Below are 22208 nucleotides of genomic sequence, written 5' to 3' on the forward strand. Positions count from 1 at the left end.
ATTTATGAGCCCAGAAGAGCAAGCTTGTTCCTGTAAGTCGCACTTGGGACCTACAGGAACAGGCTCACCTGCTTTGGATTCTCCCTCCCATGGTCATTTTTATCTGGAAGTTGCCAAGCAGTTTGCGAGCTCTGCCTGGTCAATAAATGTGTCCAGCAGTTCAAAGGATCACTCCCCGGATAACTCACTAGTCAGCAGCCTCACCCAGGAATAAAATTGAACACTAATTATCACCAGCCCTAAAACATCATAGCCTTTATTTGTTCCTTCATGGATATGGTTTAATTTTCCTATATGTCTTTAAAATGAGCAGCTTGCAAGGGCCCTTCAGAGGACATACCATATTGAGAAGGGGAGTTATTTCCCCAAGATGTATTGGTGAATCATTGTTTAGTACAATCTGATGGTTAAGAATTTTTCTTTTCTGACAGCAGCAGATTTATTTAGTTGTTGGGATTATTTCATTAATGGGATATGAACTGCTGTCAGATTGAAGTTCAAGTTTAATTCTCATTCAACCATACACATGAATATAGCCAAGCGAAACAGTGTTCCTCTGGGGCCGAGGTGCAAAACACAGAACCAACACACACAGCACATTTTTACCAAAATCTGATAAATTCTCTCACCCTGCACCCAATTGTATTAAAAGAGGGAACCAAGGAAATAGTGAAAACACTGGTTGTCTTTTCTAAATTTCTATAGATTATGGAATATTTCCTCCAAAAGGAAGGATGAGGAAAAGGTGGAAGAGCCAACTGTTAGATTAAAAAAAATACTAGATTGTTATGAAGGGTATAACTTAGAAAAGGTTATGAAAAGGGAAGTTGTATCTAACAAAACCACTGGAGTTATTCGAGGATGCAACTAGTAAATGGATAAAGGGGAACTATTGGGTGTGGTGTTTCTGGATTTTCATAACTTTAATAAGGGCCCACATAGGAGGTTAGAGTGCAAAATATGGATGTATACCTGCATGGATTGAAACTTGGCTGACAGACAAGAAACAGTGTAGGAAACAATAGGGCTTTCTCAGAATGACAGACAGCAACTTGTCAGATACTTCAAGCATCAGTGCCAGGGACTTGAACAAGGGAATCAAATATAATTCTTCTAAATGTGACAATACAAATCTGGATGGAACTGTGAGAATGATGAGGTGAGGCTTTGAGAAATTGTATGAGTGAATGACTAGATTATGAAGTTACTTCAGAAGGAGAATCAAAGAAGTTGTAACCACAAGAGATCCTGCAGTTGCTGGAATTTCAGAGCAACACACACAAAATGCTGGAGGAACTCAGCAGGTCAGGCAGCGTCTATGGAGAGGAATTAACAGTTGACATTTCGGCCTGAGACCCTTCATCAGAACTGTCAAGGAAGGGAGAAGAAGTTGGAATCAAAAAGCGGATATTGTTTAGGTGATGAGGTATTGGGGTTACCTTGTATACCACTAAAAGCAAACTTGCAGGTGAATGAAGCTTAAGATGGCAAATGGTATATTGGTCTTTATTGCAAGAGGTTTTGAAGTCAAGAGGAAGAGTATCTTATTGTAGAGTTATTCCAGGCCTTATGTGGCCACATTATATGCAGTTTTGATCTTCTTACATCAGAAAGTATGAGGGAATGAGACAAAGCTTCTCAAGACTGACTCCAGGGATGCTGGGACTGTTGTGTGAGGAAACTAGGCTGTACTCAGTAAAGCAGAAAAATGGGAAGGATCTCTTTGAAAAGTACAAAATTCTGACAGGACTCGTCACACTGTATTCGGAGGAGAGATTGGCTGGGGCAACTAAAATGGGGAAGTAAACTGAAAGTATGGGGTAAAGTATTTAGGACTTAAATGAAGAGAACTTCTTTCATTCAGAGGGTGCTGAACTTGTAGAATTCTCTACCTTTAGAAGGCTGTAGAGGCCACATCATACTTAAGAAAGAAGTAGATAGATTTGTAGACACAAAAGGCATCAGAGTCTACGGGGAGAGAGTGAGAACATGGTATTAAGATAATCGATCAACTATGATCATATTGAAAGGTGGAGCAGCTTGGAAGGGCCAAATAGACTACTCCTGCTCTTATTTTCTATGTTTCTAAATTTCTGGTAAAACTAGGCACATTAGTTTTATTGAATCTCTTGTTAAGATTTGAAGAAGTGTTTCAGTGCTTACCAATGTTACTTGCAGAATCTGAAATCTGCACTTTCTTGTAACAGTTTGAAAAAAAGATTGGGAAACAGTCTTCCAGCAAGAAGGGCTCCGGTGATCCCAAAGATGTGTTCACGCGGGAGCGGGAGGAGCACCGCAAGCTGCTGGCGGACACTCACAGTCAGGTCATGGATCTGCACTGGCAGCTGCAGCAGTCCGAGAAGAAGTGGAAGCGAGAGAAGGAGGAGCTGCTGGAGAAGTTTGACCGAGAGGAGCGAGAGTGGAAAAGCAAGACTATGGAACTACAGAGCAAGCTGGAACAGGTAGGTAATGTCAAGTGGCACGTGGAGAGGCGGAAATCATGCTGTACAGGTTCATGGACCCATAGCTGAAGAACATTGATGTTACACTGAAGGAGAATGCATTGGCTCCCGAAGTCTGGCATGTTCATTGGTGCAGTTCAAAGTGGATTAGTGCATGTCCTTGTTCATGGAGGATAGATAATAATAGTTTACAATGAACAAACCATTGAAATAGCATCTATCATGGAATTACAGAATGGTTACAGCATGGAAGGCAATTAATCTGCCTTTTCAGTTCATCTGAGCTCCATGTTAGAACAATCAACTGGTGTCATTCTCCTGCCCTCGTTCTGTAGTTTTTAAATTTCTTCTTGTAAAAGTCTAGCATAGCACCGAGATGCAGAGGAGTGGGGGAAATTCATATTCAAATTGTCTTGAGTACATTCCTGGCCTGTGAATTAGAAGTGGTCGTAGACAAAGACGGAGAAACAATATGTAGATGAAAGCAGCAAAAATAAACTGGAGATTGAAGTTAACAAGGAACCAGATGACTTCCGGAGCACCATATGCTGTGGGAGCATATGCCTAACATTTGGCTCATACCTGTTGGATTTGCAAGTGTAACTCATCACATGGAGGTCACAAAACAGATCTAACACCCCCACATCCCTCCCCCCATAAATATGGCGTGCGCATACACACACACACACACACACACACACACACACACACACACACACACTCACACTCACTCATACACTTACACACACACACACACACACACACACACTCACACTCACTCATACACTTACACACACACACACACACACTCATATAAAGTGCATTCATATCAAGGCTGGGCTTATCATTCTTAAAGTTAATATGGAAGCACAAACTGTGTAAAACTAATATAAAACCACAGAATCTTTGTTCTTTAATTTATGGCCAGTATTTTGCTTCAAATTGCAACATGTAGGTTAAGAATGGATGATTCATCTTCAACGAAGGCAAGAATTCTGGAACTCTGCAGATGATGAAGGTCACTGAAATGTTAATCAAGCATTTCCTTTGTCAGTTGCTGACTAACCTGGAGATTGTTTCCAATAATTCTGCATTCACATTTTTACTTTGAAATTTGACTCATCTTAAGATCTTTAGAGACTAAATCTTTGCAGCTGATAGATTCCTGAAAATTGGTAATTTTGGGCATACTAAGCAGTGAATTTGTGCTGGGGGAAGAAATATGAAAATGCAGAGGCAGGTTCAATTGTCAGCTAGGAATGTGAAAAATCTTGGTTTTCGGAGACTCAGCATTGCTTTAGAATGTGCCTGGAAACATCTGTGAATGCCTGTTCTCACATTTGTGAAAGTATTATAAAAACCTCTAGAAGTACAATGACCTTCCTTTAAAGATATTTTTTAAAGAGCTATTGATGAAAAATACAATGAACAGTTTTCTGGTTTCCAGTATCGGTTTTGCATTGTCTAGAAATGGAACAGTGTTGTAATCATGTACAGTTACTCCACAGTCAACTTCCTGTTTTATTAGTCTTTGAGGAGGAAATAATGTCTCCTGTGCTTCAGTACTTTGCAAATCTCTTTTCGATAAACAGTTATAATATATTTTGACTGGCTCCTCTTCTTACACTGACAGCTGGGAGACTGAGGAAAGCCAATTATTTTTACTGAAGGGGGATTATACTTATGTAGTTGGGGGAAGGGATTATTTCAAGGATAACTGAACGGTAAATGAAAAATAAAGTTCAAAGTGATCTTCCTCCATGAAACAATCAGCAGTATATGAAGCTCCTTAGCCTTAGCATACTGCAGTCTGTTATTGTGTTGTGCCAGAACCCTATGCCACAAGGCAAAGTCTCATGGGATGCTTTACAGAGTTGGTTGTCGATTGATGCTCGCCATGTTTAATTGTGTTACTACCCATCCTCTGAACAGCTGGGAGTTGTTCAGAGTAGTGTCATGGTGTAGCCGGACCACTGAGGTTTGAAACTCTGTCAATTTTCTCTACTGTTTGCTGATTGCTTCAGTTCACATGTTAAGAGTTGGGCAGGAGTTGGACATGGTTAGCCTTGCTGCGTATGAAACTAATTAATGCTACTGAAAAAGATTATTATTGAGTCATTGATACTGATGGCACATAAGGAGGCCAGTTGACTCAAGCCAGCTATAAAAGAGCTAATCCCATCATCTGCCTCTCGATCTATAATGAGGAGCTCATTTAAATACTTCATTAAATTAATTCACGTAACTGCTATATTTCTGTCAAGAGGTTTCTGCTTGCAGCCTTGATGTTTTACGTGGTGCTGTTAGTGCATTGCTTTCTGACAAGTTGAACCATCACAAAGCAGCAACGCTGTGGGCTGAATTGCTCCATTCTTCTCAGCCATTCCCTCCAGAATTTTGGTCTTTTACAGAAGACAAAAGCATAAATAAGCATATGTCTGAGAAATGAAAGGTGGACTTGGTCTAATACTTCTCTGATCTTTCTGTATGCAAACTCTTGGCAATCCCTTTTTGTTTAGGGGCACACCGTAATTGAGATGTAAGCTCCCTGTTTTCGGTCTTTTAGGTACAGAGAATAGGAACAATTCCCTAATGTACTTTTCAACAAAAAAGATAAGGCTTGATTTAAAATAAAGGTTTCCTTTTACCCTTTAAATTGGTTCCATGCCTCTCATTTGGACACTTGCTTCAACTAGTCTAAAGCTAAAACAGTGTTTGCACATTCCATCAACAATACTGCAACAATACTGATAAAGTATGTAACATACTCTGCTGCAGTTTCCAGAAGTGAAAGCAGAGCAGTATTTTGCTTCATACAAGTGACCAGTGTAAAATCAATGAAGGAATGGGATAAAGTGGGTGGAAAGGTGGGGAGGCTGTTACTTATATGAAATGCTTACTGCCTTGTACTTCACACATTGCATACAAGCAACAACTGTTTGTAACAATCTTGCCCTTGGCTCAGAAAACACCAGATTCAAGTTGCACTATGGAGAATTGATGACGAAAGTCTGGACCGACAAAGCTGCTCTCCAGCAGTGCTACTCTGGGGCCATTTCGTCTATTAAGTTTGCTCTGCCATTTCATCATGACTGATCCAGTTTTCCTCTCAACCCCAATTTCCTGCCTTCTCCTCTTATCCCTTCATGCCCTGACTAATCAACAATCTATCAACCTCTGCCTTAAATAAACGTAAAGACTTGGCCTCCACAGCTGCATGTGACAAAGAATTCCACAGATTCACCGCTCTGTGGCTCAAGAAATTCCTCCTCATCTCGGTTCTAAAAGGACACTCCTTTATTCTGAGGTTGTTTCCTCTGATCTTACTCTCTCCCAGCAAGGGAAACATCCTCTCCACTTCCACTCTATCAAGACCTTTCACCGTTCGATATATTTCAATGAGGTCACCCCTCATTCTTTTGAATTTGAGTGAATACAGGCCCAGAGCCATCAAATGCTCTTCATATGACAAGCCACTCAATCCTAGAATAATTTTAGTGAACCTCCTTTGTAACCCTCTCCAGTTTCAACACATTGGTTCTAAGATAAGGGGCCCAAACCTGCCCACACTACTCCAAGTGAGGCCTCACTAGTGCTTTATGAAGTCTCAACATTACATCTTTGCTTTTATATTCTAGTCCTCTTGAAATGAATAAATGCTAATTTGCCTTCCTCACCACAGACTCAAGCTGCAAATTAATCTTTTTGGAATACTGCACAAGGATTCCCAAGTCCCTTTGCAGTTCAGTTTTTCGTATTTTTCTCAACTTAGAAAATAGTCAAACCTTTTATTCCTTTCCAAAGTGCATGACCCTACACTTCACAACACTGTCAATTCTTTGCCCATTCTCCTGATCTGTCTGTCCTTCTGTAGTCTTTTTACTTCCTCAGAACTACCTGCACCTCCAGCTATTTCATATTGTCTGCAAACTTTGCAACAAAGCCATCAATTCCATCATCCAAATCATTGACATATAATGTAAAAAGAATCAATCCCAACACAGACCCCTGTGGAACACCGCTAGTCACCAGCAGCCAACCAGAAAAGACTCCCTGTATTCCCACTCTTTTCTTCCTGCCAAGCAGCCTCATATGTGGCACCTTGTCAAAGGCCTTCTGAAAATCCAAGTACACAACAGCAACCTATTCTTCTGCTTGTTATTTCTTCAATGAATTCCAACAGATTGTCAGGCAAGATTTTCCCTTGAGGAATCCATGCTGACTACAGCCTATTTTATCATGTGCCTCTGGGTACCCTGAGATCTCATCCTTAGTAAACGACTCCAACATCTTCCCAACCATGGTGTTTCATCTGCCTCTCACTTCTTGACATTTGCAATTTTCCATCCTTCCGGAAACATTCCAAAATCTCATGATTCTTGAAAGATCATTACTAATGCCTCTACAATCCTTTCAGCCACCTCTTTCAGAACCCTGTTGTGTACACCATCTATTCCAGGTGACTTATCTTCAGAACTTTCAGTTTCCCAAGAAACTTCTCTCTAGTTATGGTAACTTCACACACTTCATGACCTCTGACACCTGGAATTTCTACCATTCTGCGAGAGTCTTCCACAGTGAAGACTGATGCAAAATACTTATTCGGTTCATCCACTATTTCATTGCCCCTGTTACTACCTCTCCAGCATCATTTTCCCATGGTCTGATATCGACTCTCGCCTCTCTTTTACACCTTAAGTACCTGAAGAAACTTTTGATATCCTCTTTAATATTATCGGCTGGTTTACTTTTGTATTCTATCTTTACCTTCTTATTCACTTTTTAAGTTGCCTTCTGTTGGTGTTTAAAAGCTTTCCAATCCTCCAACTTCCCACTAATTTTTGCTCTATTTTATGTCCTGTCTTTGGGTTTTATGTTGGCTGTGATTTCTCTCGTTAGCCATGGTTTTTTCACCATTCCTTTAGAATACTTCTTCTTCTTTGAGATATATATCTCCTGTGCCTTCCAGTTTATTTCCAGAACTGCCAGCCATTGCTGTTTTGCTGTCATCCTGCCCAGTGTTCTTTCCTGATCAATTCTGGCCAACTCCTTTCTCATGCCTCTGCAGTTCCTTTCACTTCACTGTAATACTGATACATTTGATATTAACTTCTGCTTCTCAAATTTTATTCTCATATTATGATCATTTTCCCCTAATGCTTCTTTCACCTTAAGCTCTCTAATCAATTCTCATTCAGTGCACAACACCCAATCCAGAATTGCTGATCCCCTCGTGGTTTCAACCATGAGCTGTTCTAAAAAGCCATCTTGTAGGCACTCTAGAAATTCATGACTATTGTAACATTGCCCTTTAGGCATGAATTTTCTATTCCTCATTGTAATTAGTAGGCCATATCCTTACTACTGTTTGGGGCTCTGTATAAAACTCCCATCTGCGTCTTTTTACCCTTGCAGTTCTTCGGTTCTATCCACAATGATTTAACGTCTTCCAACCCTATGTCACCACTTTCTAATGATTTGGTTTCATTTATTACCAACAAAGCAACACTGCACCCTCTGCCTTCCCGCATTTCCTTTCGATACAATTTGTACCCGTGGACATTAAGCTCCCAAATATAATCTTCTTTCAGCCATGATTCAGTGATGCCTACCAGATCATACCTGTCAATCTGCAACTGTGCTGCAAGTTCATATTCCTTATTCTGCATACTGTAAGCATTCAAATATAACACCTTAAGTCCTGTATTCACTCTTTTCAATTTTGTCCTCCTTTTACATTGCAACTCATCCTGGTGACTGCAATTTTGTCACATCAACAGCCTCTTCTCACTACACATTGCTTCTGCTTGTAATCCAGCTTCCCCACTTTCAGCACAATTATCTGCCTTTCCCACGATACTTCTTGCATTGAAATATAGGCAGCTCAGGATACTAAATGCACCATACTCAATCTTTTGATTCCTGGCTTTGTCTGAGGTCTTACCAACATCTACCTTCACAACCTCTCCACTAACTGTTCTGGTGCTCTGGTTCCCACCCCCCAGCAACTCTAGTTTAAACCCCACCATGCAGCATTAACCAACCTTCCCACTAGGATATTAGTTCTCCTCCAGTTCAAGTGCAAATCGACCCTTCTGTACAGGTCCCACCTTCCCTCGAAGAGAGCCCAATGATCCAAAAATCTTATGTCTTCCCTCCTACACCAACTCATTAGCTATGTGTTGAACTTCCTAGTTCTGGCCTCACTTGCACGTGGCACGGGCAGCAATCCTGAGATCACAGCCCTGGAGGTCTTACCCTTTAACCTAGCACCCAGCTCCTTGAACTTCCTCTGCAGAACCCCATCATTCATCCCACCCATGTTATTGTTACCTACATAGCTGGAAGCCGTGGTCCATTCACCCTCCCACTTAAGAATGCTGAGGACTGGATCCAAAATATCCCGGACCCTGGTAGCTGGTAGACAACGTACCCTGCGAGAATCACGTTATCGCCCAGAGATTCTCCTGTCCATTCCCCTAAGTAACGAATCCCCTATTCACCACATCATGCCTTTTCTCCCCCCCTCCCCCGCTTCCCTTCTCAGTTACAGAGGCAGACTCAGTGCCAGAGACCCAACCACTGTGACTTTCCTCTGTTAGATCATCCTCCCTGACAATCTGATGACAGAAAGGTTGGGAGTGTTCTGGATAGTATGGAGGGTTGTCAGAGAGTACAGTGGGACATTGATAGGATGCAGAACTGGGCTGAGAAGTGGCAGATGGACTTCAAACCAGACAAATATGAAGTAGTTCATTTTGGTAGGTTCAGTTTGAAGACAGAATATAATATAAATGGTAAGTCTCTTGGCAGTGTGGAGGATCAGTGATCTTGGGGTCCATGTCGATAGGACACTCAAGGCTGCTGCGCAGGTTGACAGTCTTGTTAAGAAGGCGTATGGTGTGTTGGCATTCATTAACCGTGGGATTGAGTTCAAGAGCTGTGTGGTAATGTTACAGCTATACAAGACCTTGGTCAGGCCCCACTTGTAATACTGTGTTCAGTTCTGGTCACCTCACTACAGGGAGGATGTGGATACTATAGAGAGAGTGCAGAGGAGATTTACAAGGATGTTGCCTGGATTGGAGGGCATACCTTATGAGAATAGGTTGAGTGTACTTGGCCTTTTCTTCTTGGAGTGACGGAGGATGAGCGGTGACCTGATAGATGTGTATAAGAAGATGAGGGGCATTGATCGTGTGGATAGCCAAAGGCCTTTTCCCAGGCTGAAATGGCTAACACGAGGGGGCATAGTTTTAAAGTGCTTGGAAGTAAGTACAGAGGGGATGTTAGGAGTAAGTTTTTCACACAGAGAGTGGTGGGTGCATGGAATGTATTGCCGGCGGAGGTAGTGGAAGCGGATACAATGGGGTCTTTTAAGAGCCTCTTAGATAAGTACAAGGAGCTTAGGAAAATAGAGGGCTATGCACTAGGGAAATTCTAGGCAGTTTCTAGAGTAGGTTACATGGTCGGCACAACATTGTGGGCTGAAGGGCCTGTAATGTGCTGTCGATTTCTATGTTCCATCTACTAATATTCAAAGTGATACACCTGTTGTTGAGGGGGATAGCCACAGGGGTACTCTGCACTGGCTTCTTAACCCCTTTCCCCTTCCTGACTGTCACCCAGTCTCCCATATCCTGCACCTTGGGTGTAACTACCTCTCAAAATGACCTATCTATCACCTTTTCAGCCTTCCGAATGATTCGAAGTTCATCCAGTTCCAACTCCAACTCCTTAACGCAGATTATTAGAAGCTGCAGCTAGCTGCCCTTCTCGAAGTTGTAGTCGTCAGGGACACTGGAATTCTCCCTGCCTTCCCACGTCTCGCACGAGGAACATTTCACTCTCCTGCCTGACATCTCTACTGTCCTACCTGAGCTGATATAAAGAAAGGAAGGGGGGAAAATACTTAACCTAGAGCTTTACTTTTCCTTTCTCTGACTGAAGCCTCTCTTCATTGAAGCCTCAAAGAGCTAAAGGCTCAAGATCACCATTCTGACTCTGTCCACTCAGACGATGGCCGCTGCATTTGCCTCTGCCTTCCTTTAATTTGCTCTTGCTAATCGCAAGTGCTGATAGTCGCTGATCAAAGCTCTTTCTCGCTGTAGTGACAAGCTGCTGCCTTTTGTGCTCAGGCAGTGGATCTGATTGAAGTCCCATCCTCTCAAAACCTCCAATGTCTAGACTGGGCACTGGTCAAAACTCTTATTCGCTAAATTTTTAGCTCTTTTTGAGCTAAATTTTAAGAAAGTGGTAAAGATAATCCATAAGACATTGGGGGAGAATTCTAACGTTTGTGATGTTGACAGCTGAAGTCACATCATCAGTGGTGAAATGACTACATACAGAAGAAGTTTGAGGGCACAGATATCCCAAAGGGAGAAGGGTGGGTAATGTAGCAGGATCCTCTTTTGAGTCAGTATGGGTAGAAGTCAGGAACAGGAAGGGAGCAGTTACTCTATTGGGGGTATTCTGTAGGCCCCCTGGTAGCAGCAGAGATACAGAGGAGCAGATTGGGAGGCAGATTTTGGAAAGGTGCAAAAATAACAGGATTATTATCATGGGTGACTTTAACTTCCCTAATATTGATTGGCACCTGATTAGTTCCAAGGGTTTAGATGGGGCAGAGTTTGTTAAGTGTGTCCAGGACGGATTCCTGTCACAGTATGTGGACAGGCCAACCAGGGGGAATGCCATACTAGATCTAGTACTAGTTAATGAACCGGGTCAGGTCACAGATCTCTCAGTGGGTGAGCATCTGGGGGACAGTGACCACCGCTCCCTGGCCTTTAGCATTATCATGGAAAAGGATAGAATCAGAGAGGACAGGAAAATTTTTAATTGGGGAAGGGCAAATTATGAGGCTATAAGGCTAGAACTTGCGGGTGTGAATAAGGATGATGTTTTTGCAGGGAAATGTACTATGGACATGTGGTTGATGTTTAGAGATCTCTTGCGGGATGTAAGGGATAAATTTGTCTTGGTGAGGAAGATAAAGAATGGTAGGGTGAAGGAACCATGGGTGACAAGTGAGGTGGAAAATCTAGTCAGGTGGAAGAAGGCAGCATACATGAGGTTTAGGAAGCAAGGATCAGATGGGTCTATTGAGGAATATAGGGAAGCAAGAAAGGAGCTTAAGAAGGGGCTGAGAAGAGCAAGAAGGGGGCATGAGAAGGCCTTGGCGAGTAGGGTAAAGGAAAACCCCAAGGCATTCTTCAATTATGTGAAGAAAAAAAGGATGACAGGAGTGAAGGTAGGACCGATTAGAGATAAAGGTGGGAAGATGTGCCTGGAGGCTGTGGGAGTGAGCGAGGTCCTCAATGAATATTTCTCTTCGGTATTCACCAATGAGAGGGAACTTGATGATGATGAGGACAATATGAGTGAGGTTGATGTTCTGGAGCATGTTGATATTAAGGGAGAGGAGGTGTTGGAGTTGTTAAAATACATTAGGACAGATAAGTCCCCGGGGCCTGACGGAATATTCCCCAGGCTGCTCCACGAGGCAAGAGAAGAGATTGCTGAGCCTCTGGCTATGATCTTTATGTCCTCGTTGTCCACGGGAATGGTACCGGAAGATTGGAGGGAGGCGAATGTTGTCCCCTTGTTCAAAAAAGGTAGTAGGGATAGTCCAGGTAATTATAGACCAGTGAGCCTTACGTCTGTGGTGGGAAAGCTGTTGGAAAAGATTCTTAGAGATAGGATCTACAGGCATTTAGAGAATCATGGTCTGATCAGGGTCAGTCAGCATGGCTTTGTGAAGGGCAGATCATGTCTAACAAGCCTGATTGAGTTCTTTGAGGAGGTGACCGGGCATATAGATGAGGATAGTGCAGTGGATGTGACCTATATGGATTTTAGTAAGACATTTGACAAGGTTCCACATGGTAGGCTTATTCAGAAAGTCAGAAGGCATGGGATCCAGGGAAATTTGGCCAGGTGGATTCAGAATTGGCTTGCCTGCAGAAGGCAGAGGGTGGTGGTGGAGGGAGTACATTCAGATTGGAGGATTGTGACTAGTGGTGTCTGACAAGGATCTGTTCTGGGACCTCTACTTTTCGTGATTTTTATTAATGACCTGGATGTGGGGGTAGAAGGGTGGATTGGCAAGTTTGCAGACGACACAAAGGTTGGTGGTGTTGTAGATAGTGTAGAGGATTGTCAAAGATTGCAGAGAGACATTGATAGGATGCAGAAGTGGGCTGAGAAGTGGCAGATGGAGTTCAACCTGGAGAAGTGTGAGGTGGAACACTTTGGAAGGACAAACTCCAAGGCAGAGTACAAAGTAAATGGCAGGATACTTGGTAGTGTGGAGGAGCAGACATGTCCACAGATCCCTGAAAGTTGCCTCACAGGTGGATAGGGTAGTTAAGAAAGCTTATGGGGTGTTAGCTTTCATAAATCCAGGGATGTAATGATGCAGCTCTATAAAACTCTGGTTAGGCCACAATTGGAGTACTGTGTCCAGTTCTGGTCACCTCACTATAGGAAGGATGTGGAAGCATTGGAAAGGGTACAGAGGAGATTTACCAGGATGCTGCCTGGTTTAGAAAGTATGGATTATGATCAAAGATAAGGGAGCTAGGACTTTACTCTTTGAGAGAAGGAGGATGAGAGGAGACATGATAGAGGTGTACAAGATAATAAGAGGAATAGATAGAGTGGATAGCCAGCGCTTCTTCCTCAGGGCCCCACTGCTCAATACAAGAGGGCATGGCTTTAAGGTAAGGGGTGGGAAGTTCAAGGGGGATATTAGAGGAAGGATTTTTTTACTCAGAGAGTGGTTGGTGCATGGAATGCACTGCCTGAGTCAGTGGTGGAGGCAGATACACTAGTGAAGTTTAAGAGACTACTAGACAGGTATATAGAGAAATTTAAGGTGGGGGCTTATATGGGAGGCAGGGTTTGAGGGTCGGCACAACATTGTGGGCCGAAGGGTCTGTTCTGTGCTGTACTATTCTATGTTCTATGTTCTAAGAAAGGACCAAAAAAAGAGCCAGTCATTTAAAACACAGTTGCATGTTGGTGAACTCTGTAATTAGGTGACAGTCAGAGAACATAGTAGTGCAGAAATAAATCAACTCAAATAACAACATGAGGTAGGACAGGAGCTATAGCAATAATCATATAAAAAGAAAGCACTTCCTTTTCGGATTCCTCATAGCTGGAGGAGGGGGGAGCTCCATTGGTGAGCATGGTGGGCTTCCCTGTGAATGCGGAGCAGCGCATGTCGGCCGGACGGGACACACAGTGGAAATCCACATCAGGGAGCACAGGAGGTATCTCCATTTAGGTTACCCAGAGAAATCAGCAATAGCAGAATATTGCATTTGCAATGGCCATAGGATTGGCTTTGATGGCACAAAGCTGCTGTGCTGCTCTGATGGCTTTTGGGACCACCTGGTAAAGGAAGCCGTTGAAATAAAACTAGATGAAAAGAATATTAACAGACAACGAAGTTCTCGCTCTAATTAAGAACTGGAATTTGATTGTAAACAAGGTGGGAAAATGGAAACCTGTTGGATGAGGACTAACCAATCAGGAGGGACTGACTATGGGGGTATAAATATCACTGGACTAGACTTGCCTGGGTGTCATCCCTGATGAAGATGGCGGAGTTTGTCATCAAAACATCAGTTATAATCAATATACGTACCCGCCTGGAAGCCCAAGAAGAATTTGCAAGCTCTAGATCCTTTCTCAACAGTATTTGCATTCATCTTTTATGTATGAAAATTGATAATTTTCCAAGCCTGAGCAAAATTCAAATTGGCTGTGGGCTTGTGAGGGCAATTTTAATTTTGTACTCAATCGCAAGTACAGAAGAAGTACTCAATTAAACCACAAGTGCAGAAAAAGGTGCTGCCCTGATGCAGAGGCCGTTTTCCACAAGGAAATACAAATGGCCATTTTACAGATGGGATATTACGTCATTTGTTTTCTCAAACAATATAAGATTGAATGCCACTGTTTCAGACAAAGGAGTAGATTATCCATGTTATGGTGACAAATAACATCATCAAAAAGTTAACAATTATTTGGTAATTGTCACTTTGCTATATATGGAAGCTCACCATGTACAATATGGTTCCAAAATTACAACCGTGACTCTATTTCAGAAGTACCATACTAGTTGGAAAGTGTTTTAGGGTGTTCTTAAAGGGGTGTGAAGGAACTATATAAATGTAATTTTCTTTGTAGAAAAATCTAAAACATAATGCTGCCCTTACAACACCTGCCCAGTTCCAACATCAACTGATTACTCATCTTTGAAAATGACCCTCTTGACCCTCTTATGTTCCTGATACAGCTTCAGGCAGAGTCCAGGCTTTGGAGAGGAGAAGGCCCTTTCACTGACCAAGAGGAGCCAGTGCTGGAAGCCTTGGAACCTTGCCCAATGCGAGAAAGCATCCACAATCGTCGCACACAAGGTCGCAGGCCTTTCTGGGAACCCGAGCAACAGCAATGCAGAGAGAAATCCTCCTTTGCTCTGATGGAAGGTGACAAGTTCCATGCTCCTCCAAAGATGTTCCCTGATGCCTCGTTGCTCGGATCAGTGAGTAATGCCAAGGTCCCTCAGCCTTGCAACTTGGAAAATGAGAGGAAAAAAATTGCACTCTGCCTTGGTGAGGTTAGTCTTAAGTACAAGGTCAACATATTAGAATCTGCTGTTGTGGGACGTAATACAGAACTTTGCTGTATGTGACTGTGCTAACTGATACACCATCTCTTTCACAGGAATTTTATTTCATTTGCGTAAATCTCTGAGTACTGATCTATTTGCTGATATAGTGAATCCTTGCATTAGCAACTGCATGTCTGTACCTCATAAAATTAAGCAAAGCTGCAAGAAGCATGATCTCACTTTCACTGAGTTAATGCATTCTTTCCGAAGCTATATGGAAGAGCAAGAAATCCTTTTTGTCGGGAGGAACAGAAACGTGGCCATTTTGAGACATCACTTCTGTCTCACTGCACAATAGCGTAAAGCAAATCCTCCCATACATAACACTCCATTTAGGCCTGATAGATTACAGACTTTTCAAATGATTTGAAGCATTCAAAATACACTGAGGATAGTCCTTGCACCAATACATTACGACAGGAGATTTTACAGCCAGCATCCTACCTATTGGATAGGCAAATGGTGTATGCCAATGAGATGGGGCTGGTTAACGGATGGAAATGTGAAAATAAAGGTCTGCCTTGCTCAATAGCTACATGCCCCCACCCAAAATGTCCGGCTATCAGCCACAGCTCTGGATTGCACAAGGAACCACATAAAACATGGGCTGCACCATTGATCCCGCAATTGCTCTTACATGGAATCACAAGTGGTAATTAGGCCTAAAGTGGTGGGACCTGAGACCTAAACTCGTCCTGTTAGCTTGTGACTTTTCAATTTGATAAAGGGAATTTTCTGTTCACAGGTCAAAGGTACTTATTAACAATTAAAATTGATTTAAATTACTAGAAATATTTTAATTATTAAAAATATTTAACATTAATTAATCATAATGCATTAAACAACTGAAAATTAACTAAAAGCATAAGTAAAGAAAGTAAAATGAAAATCTCTCATCCTCCACCGCTCCAAGGAGAAAAGACCAGGTTCACTCAACCTATTCTCATAAGGCATGCTCCCCAATCCAGGCAACATCCTTGTAAATCTCCTCTGCACCCTTTCTATAGTTTCCACATCCTTTCTGTAGTGAGGTGATCAGAACTGAGCACAATACTCCAAATGGGGTCTGACCAGGGTCTGTTCTATAACCATAACATTACCTCTCAGCTCTTGAACTCAGTCCCACGGTTGATGAAGGCCAATACACCATATGCTTTCTTAAACACACAGTCAATCTGCGCAGCAGCTTTGAGTGTCCTATGGACTCGGACCCCAAGATCCCTCTGATCCTCCACACTGTCAAGAGTCTTACCATTAATACTATATTCTGCCATCAAATTTGACCTACCAAAATGAACCACCTCACACTTATCTGGGTTGAACTCCATCTTCCACTTCCTGTGAGTCGACTGGGGTGATATACTGCGTCCGGTGCTCCCGATGTGGCCTTTTATATATTGGTGAGACCCGACGCAGACTGGGAGACCGCTTTGCTGAACATCTACACTCTGTCCGCCAGAGAAAGCAGGATCTCCCAGTGGCCACACATTTTAATTCCACATCCCATTCCCATTCTGACATGTCTATCCACGGCCTCCTCTACTGTAAAGATGAAGCCACACTCAGGTTGGAGGAACAACACCTTATATTCCGTCTGGGTAGCCTCCAACCTGATGGCATGAACATTGACTTCTCTAACTTCCGCTAGGCCCCACCTCCCCCTCGTACCCCATCTGTTACTCATTTTTTTGCACACATTCTTTCTCTCACTCTCCTTTTTCTCCCTCTGTCCCTCTGAATATACCTCTTGCCCATCCTCTGGGTTAACCCGCCCCCCCCCCGTCTTTCTTCCCGGACCTCCTGTCCCATGATCCTCTCTTATCCCCTTTTGCCTATCACCTGTCCAGCTCTCGGCTCTATCCCTCCCCCTCCTGTCTTCTCCTATCATTTTGCATCTCCCCCTCCCCCTCCAGCTTTCAAATCCCTTACTCACTCTTCCTTCAGTTAGTCCTGACGAAGGGTCTCGGCCTGAAACGTCGACTGCGCCTCTTCCTATAGATGCTGCTTGGCCTGCTGCGTTCACCAGCAACTTTGATGTGTGTTGCTTGAATTTCCAGCATCTGCAGAATTCCTGTTCTTTGCGTTTAAATTCCACTTCTCAGCCCAGTTTTGCATCCTATCAATGTCTCACTGTAACCTCTGACAGCCCTCCACACTATCCACAACATCCCCAACCTTTGTGTCATCAGCAAATTTACTAACCCATCCCTCCACTTCTTCATCCAGGTCATTTATAAAAATCACAAAGAAAAGGGGTCCCAGAACAGATCCCTGAGGCACACCACTGGTCACTGACCTCTGTGCAGACTATGACTCGTCCACAACCACACCTTGGCTTCTGTGGGCAAGCCAGTTCTGGATCCACAAAGCAATGTCCCCTTGGATTCCATGCCTCCTTACTTTCTCAATAAGCCTTGCATGGGGTACCTTGTCAAATGCCTTGCTGAAATCCATAGAGAATACATCTACTGCTCTTCCTTCATCAATGTGTTTAGTCATATCCTCAAAAAAATTCAATCAGGCTCATAAGGTACGACCTGCCTTTAACAAAGCCATGCTGACTATTCCTAATCACATTATGCCTCTCCAAATGTTCATAAATCCTGCCTCTCAGGATCTTTTCCATCAACTTACCAACCACTGAAGTAAGACTCACAGGTCTATAATTTCCTGGTCTATCTCTACTCCCTTTCTTGAATAGGGGACCAACATCTGCAACCCTCCAATCCACTGGAGCCTCTCCCGTCCCCATTAATGATGCAAAGATCATTGCCAGAGGTTCAGCAATCTCCTCTCTCTCCTCCCACTGTAGCCTGGGGTATATCTCGTACAGTCTCAGTGACTTATCCAACTTGATTCTTTCCAAAAGCTCCAGCACATCCTCTTTCTTAACGTCGATATGCTCAAGCTTTTCAGTCCGCTGTAAGTCATCCCTACAATTGCTAAGATCCTTTTCCGTAGTGAATACTGAAGCAAAGTACTCATTAATTACCTCTGCTACATCCTCTGGTTCCATACACACTTTTCCACTGTCACACTTGATTGGTCCTATTCTCTCACGTCTTATCCTCTTGCTCTTCACATACTTGTAGAATGCCTTGGGTCTTCCTTAATCCTGTCTGCCAGGGCCTTCTCAAAGCCCCTTCTGGTTCTCCTAATTTCATTCTTAAGCTCCTTCTTGCTAGCCTTATAATCTTCTAGATCTTTATCATTACCTAGTTTTTTTTTAACCTTTCGAAAGGTCTTCTTTTATTCTTGATTAGACTTACAACCGCCTTTGTACACCATGGTTCCTGTACCCTGCCATCCCTTCCCTGTCTCATTGGAACGTACCTATGCAGAACACCATGCAAATATCACCTGAACGTTTTCCACACTTCTGCCATACATTTCCCGGAGAACATCTCCCAATTTATGCTTCCAAGTTCCTGCCTGATAGCTTCTTATTTCCCCTTACTCCAATTAAACATTTCCTAACTTGTCTGCACCTATCCCTCTCCAATGCTATGGTAAAGGAGATAGAATTGTGATCACTATCTCCAAAATGCTCTCCCACTGAGAGACCTGACACCTGACCAGGTTCATTTCCCAATACCAGATCAAGTACAGCCTCTCCTCTTGTAGGCTTAACTACATATTGTGTCAGGAAACCTTCCTGAACACATCTAATAAACTCCACCCCATCTGCACCCCTTGCTCTAGGGAGATGCCAATCAGTATAGGGGAAATTAAAATCTCCCATCACAACAACCCTGTTATTATTGCACCGTTTCAGAATCTGTCTCCCTATCTGCTCCTCAATGTCGCTGTTACTATTGGGTGGTCTATAAAAAACACCCAGTAGAGTTATTGACCCCTTCCTGTTTCTAACTTTCACCCACAGAGTCTCAGTAGACAATCCCTCCATGACTTCCTCCTTTTCTGCAGCTGTGACACTATCTCTCATCAGCAGTGCCACGCCCCACCTCTTTTGCCTCCCTCCCTGTCCTTTCTGAAACATCTCATTCCTGCCCCTGAGCGACCCAAGTCTCTGTAATGGCCACAACATCATAGCTCCAAGTACTGATCCATGCACTAAACTCATCTGTTTTGTTCATGATACTCCTTGCATTAAAATAGATACATCTCAAACCATCAGTCTAAGTGCATCCCTTCTCTATCACCTGCCTATCCTCCCTCTCGCACTGTCTCCAAACTTTCTCTATTTGTGAACCGACCACCCGTTCCGCCGTATCTTCAGTTCAGTTCCCACCCCCAAGCAATTCTAATTTAAACTCTCCCCAATAGCCTTCACAAACCTCCTTGCCAGGATATTGGTCAGGACTTTGGTAGAAGAATCAAAGACAGACGATTTTCTAAATGGGGAGAAAATTCAAAAATTATAGGTGCAAAGGGACTTAGGAGTCCTTGTGTAGGATTCTGTAAAAGTTAGCTTGCAGTTTGAGTTGTTGGTAAGGAAAGTAAATGTGATGTTTGCATTCATTTTGAGAGGACTAGAATATAAGAGCAAGGATGTAATGCGGAGGTTTTATCAGGCATTGGCCAGACTTCACAGAGTATTCTGAGCAGTTCTGGCCCCTTATCTCAGGAAAGATGTGCTGGCATTGGAGAGGGTCCAGAAGAGGATCATAAGATCATAAGGATCATAATAGGAGAAGAATTAGGCCATTGGACCCATTGGGTGTGCTGCACCATTCCATTTTGGCTGATGATTCACAATAATGATTCTGGGGACTCAAGGGTTAAAGTATGGGGACCTTTGGGCTTGTACTCATTGGAGTTTAGAAGAATAAGGGGGGGATCTCTTTGAAACCTATCAAATATTGAAAGAAACACACATCAAAGTTGCTGGTGAACACAGCAGGCCAGGCAGCATCTCTAGGAAGAGGTACAGTCGACGTCTCAGCCTGAAACGTCGACTGTACGTCTTCCTAGAGATGCTGACTGGCCTGCTGCGTTGACCAGCAACTTTGATGTGTGTTGCTTGAATTTCCACCATCTGCAGAATTCCTGTTGTTTGCGTTTTAAAATATTGAAAGACCGAGTTGGGATGGATGTGGAGAGAATGTTTCCTATAGTGCATGAGTCTAGGACCAGAGGGCACAGCCTCAGAATAGAGGGATGAACATTTAGAGCAGAGGTGAGAAGGAATTTCTTTAGCAAAAGTTTGGTGAATCTGTGGTATTTATTGTCACAGACAGCTGTGAAGGCCAATTCATTAAATGTATTTTAATGTGGAGGTTGATAGTTTCTTGATTAGTCAGGGCAACAAAGGTTACCAGGAGAAGGCAAGAGAATGGGGTTGAGAGGGATAATGAATGAATGAATGAAATTTATTTCGGTCAGTACAATCATAACAAAAAGCATCATCTTCAACGATGATTTCATAAGACAAAATTGCAACAAAAAAACAGCTATTCTCTAAAAACAGTCCGAAAGGGTGTAGGCTGAAGCTACAGCTTAGTACACTTAAACAACAACATATTTGGCGTCAATCATCACATCAAAACAAAAAAATTCAAAACACAAAATCCAATTCCAAGTATCATTTATTTACATTACTCCCATTCCTTTTAAATCATGTATTTTATATTTATTCATTAAATTATTTTTAAACAACTTTTAAAACTTGTTTAGTGTGGTGCATGTCTGTAAATTCTCACTACAACTGTTCCATAGATTCACCTCTCTGACTGAAATACAATGATTTTTTACATTTGTTCTTATCCTTTCTTTGAAATATGCATGTTCCTCTCAAATCATGTTGACTTCCTCTCATTTTAAACCACCTTGGATACTTTGTGGTGGCTGTCCATTTTTTACTTTATACATAATTTGAATTACAAATGGAGTATTTTAAAATCTATGAAATCTCTGAATTTTAAAGGTTTAGTTGAATAAGTAGTGGATTGGTTGGCTCATAATAACTTGTCTTATTTACAATTCGTATGACATCCTTTTGGAGTAGAAAAATTGAGTTTGTATTTGTTTTGTATGTATTTCCCCATATCTCTACACAGTAAGTCATGTATGGGACTATAAGTGAACAGTATAATGTATACAAAGACTCCTGATTTAAGAAATCTTGCACTTTGTGCAGTATTGCAATAGATTTGGACATTTTTGCTTTGGCATAAATTAAGCTGGAAACCACATATAAATTATTATCTATTACCACTCCTAAAAATTTTGTTTCAGATACCTTGTCAATTTCAACATCATTTATTCTAAGTTTACTGTATGAGTTTGGTACATGGTTTCCAAATATTATGGATTTAGTTTTACTTAGATTCAGTGATAATTTGTTAGAAACATAGAAAATAGGTGCAGGAGTAGGCCATTCGGCCCTTTGAGCCTGCACCGCCATTCAGTATGATCATGGCTGATCATCCAACTCAAAACCCTATACCAGCCTTCCCTCCATACCCCCTGATCCCTTTAGCCACAAGGGCCATATCTAACTCCCTCTTAAGTATAGCCAATGAACTGGCCTCAACTGTTTCCTGTGGCAGAGAAGTCCACAATTCACCACTCTCTGTGTGAAGAAGTTTTTCCTAATCTCAGTCCTAAAAGGCTTCCCCTTTATCCTCAAACTGTGACCCCTCATTCTGGACTTCCCCAACATCAGGAACAATCTTCCTGCATCTAGCCTGTCCAATCCCTTTAGGATTTTATACGTTTCAATCAGATCCCCCCTCAATCTTCTAAATTCCAACGAGTATAAGCCTAGTTCATCCAGTCTTTTATCATATGAAAGTCCTGCCATCCCAGGATCAATCTGGTGAACCTTCTTTGTACTCCCTCTATGGCAAGGATGTCTTTCCTCAGATTAGGGGACCAAAACTGCACACAATACTCCAGGTGTGGTCTCACCAAGGCCTTGTACAACTGCAGTAGTACCTCCCTGCTCCTGTACTCGAATCCTCTTGCTATAAATGCCAGCATTCCATTCGCCTTTTTTACCGCCTGCTGTACCTGCATGCCCACTTTCAATGACTGGTGTATAATGACACCCAGGTCTCGTTGCACCTCCCCTTTTCCTAATCGGCCACCATTCA

General features: G+C 42.5%; 1 protein-coding gene across 3 annotated transcripts in view; it reads left to right on the forward strand.

Moving 5' to 3' along the window:
* Positions 1-22208, forward strand: part of LOC134351995 (microtubule cross-linking factor 1) — a 219489-nt gene that overhangs the window by 156690 nt on the left and 40591 nt on the right. For all 3 annotated transcript variants that reach the window (XM_063059028.1, XM_063059036.1, XM_063059020.1), the window contains exons 11-12: positions 2208-2462; positions 14776-15096. In XM_063059028.1, coding sequence (XP_062915098.1) covers positions 2208-2462; positions 14776-15096 — 576 coding nt within the window. The remainder of the gene's footprint in view (positions 1-2207; positions 2463-14775; positions 15097-22208) is intronic.

Source organism: Mobula hypostoma, chromosome 1 (genome assembly GCF_963921235.1).
Source record: "Mobula hypostoma chromosome 1, sMobHyp1.1, whole genome shotgun sequence".
In the NCBI taxonomy this organism is placed as follows: domain Eukaryota; kingdom Metazoa; phylum Chordata; class Chondrichthyes; order Myliobatiformes; family Myliobatidae; genus Mobula; species Mobula hypostoma.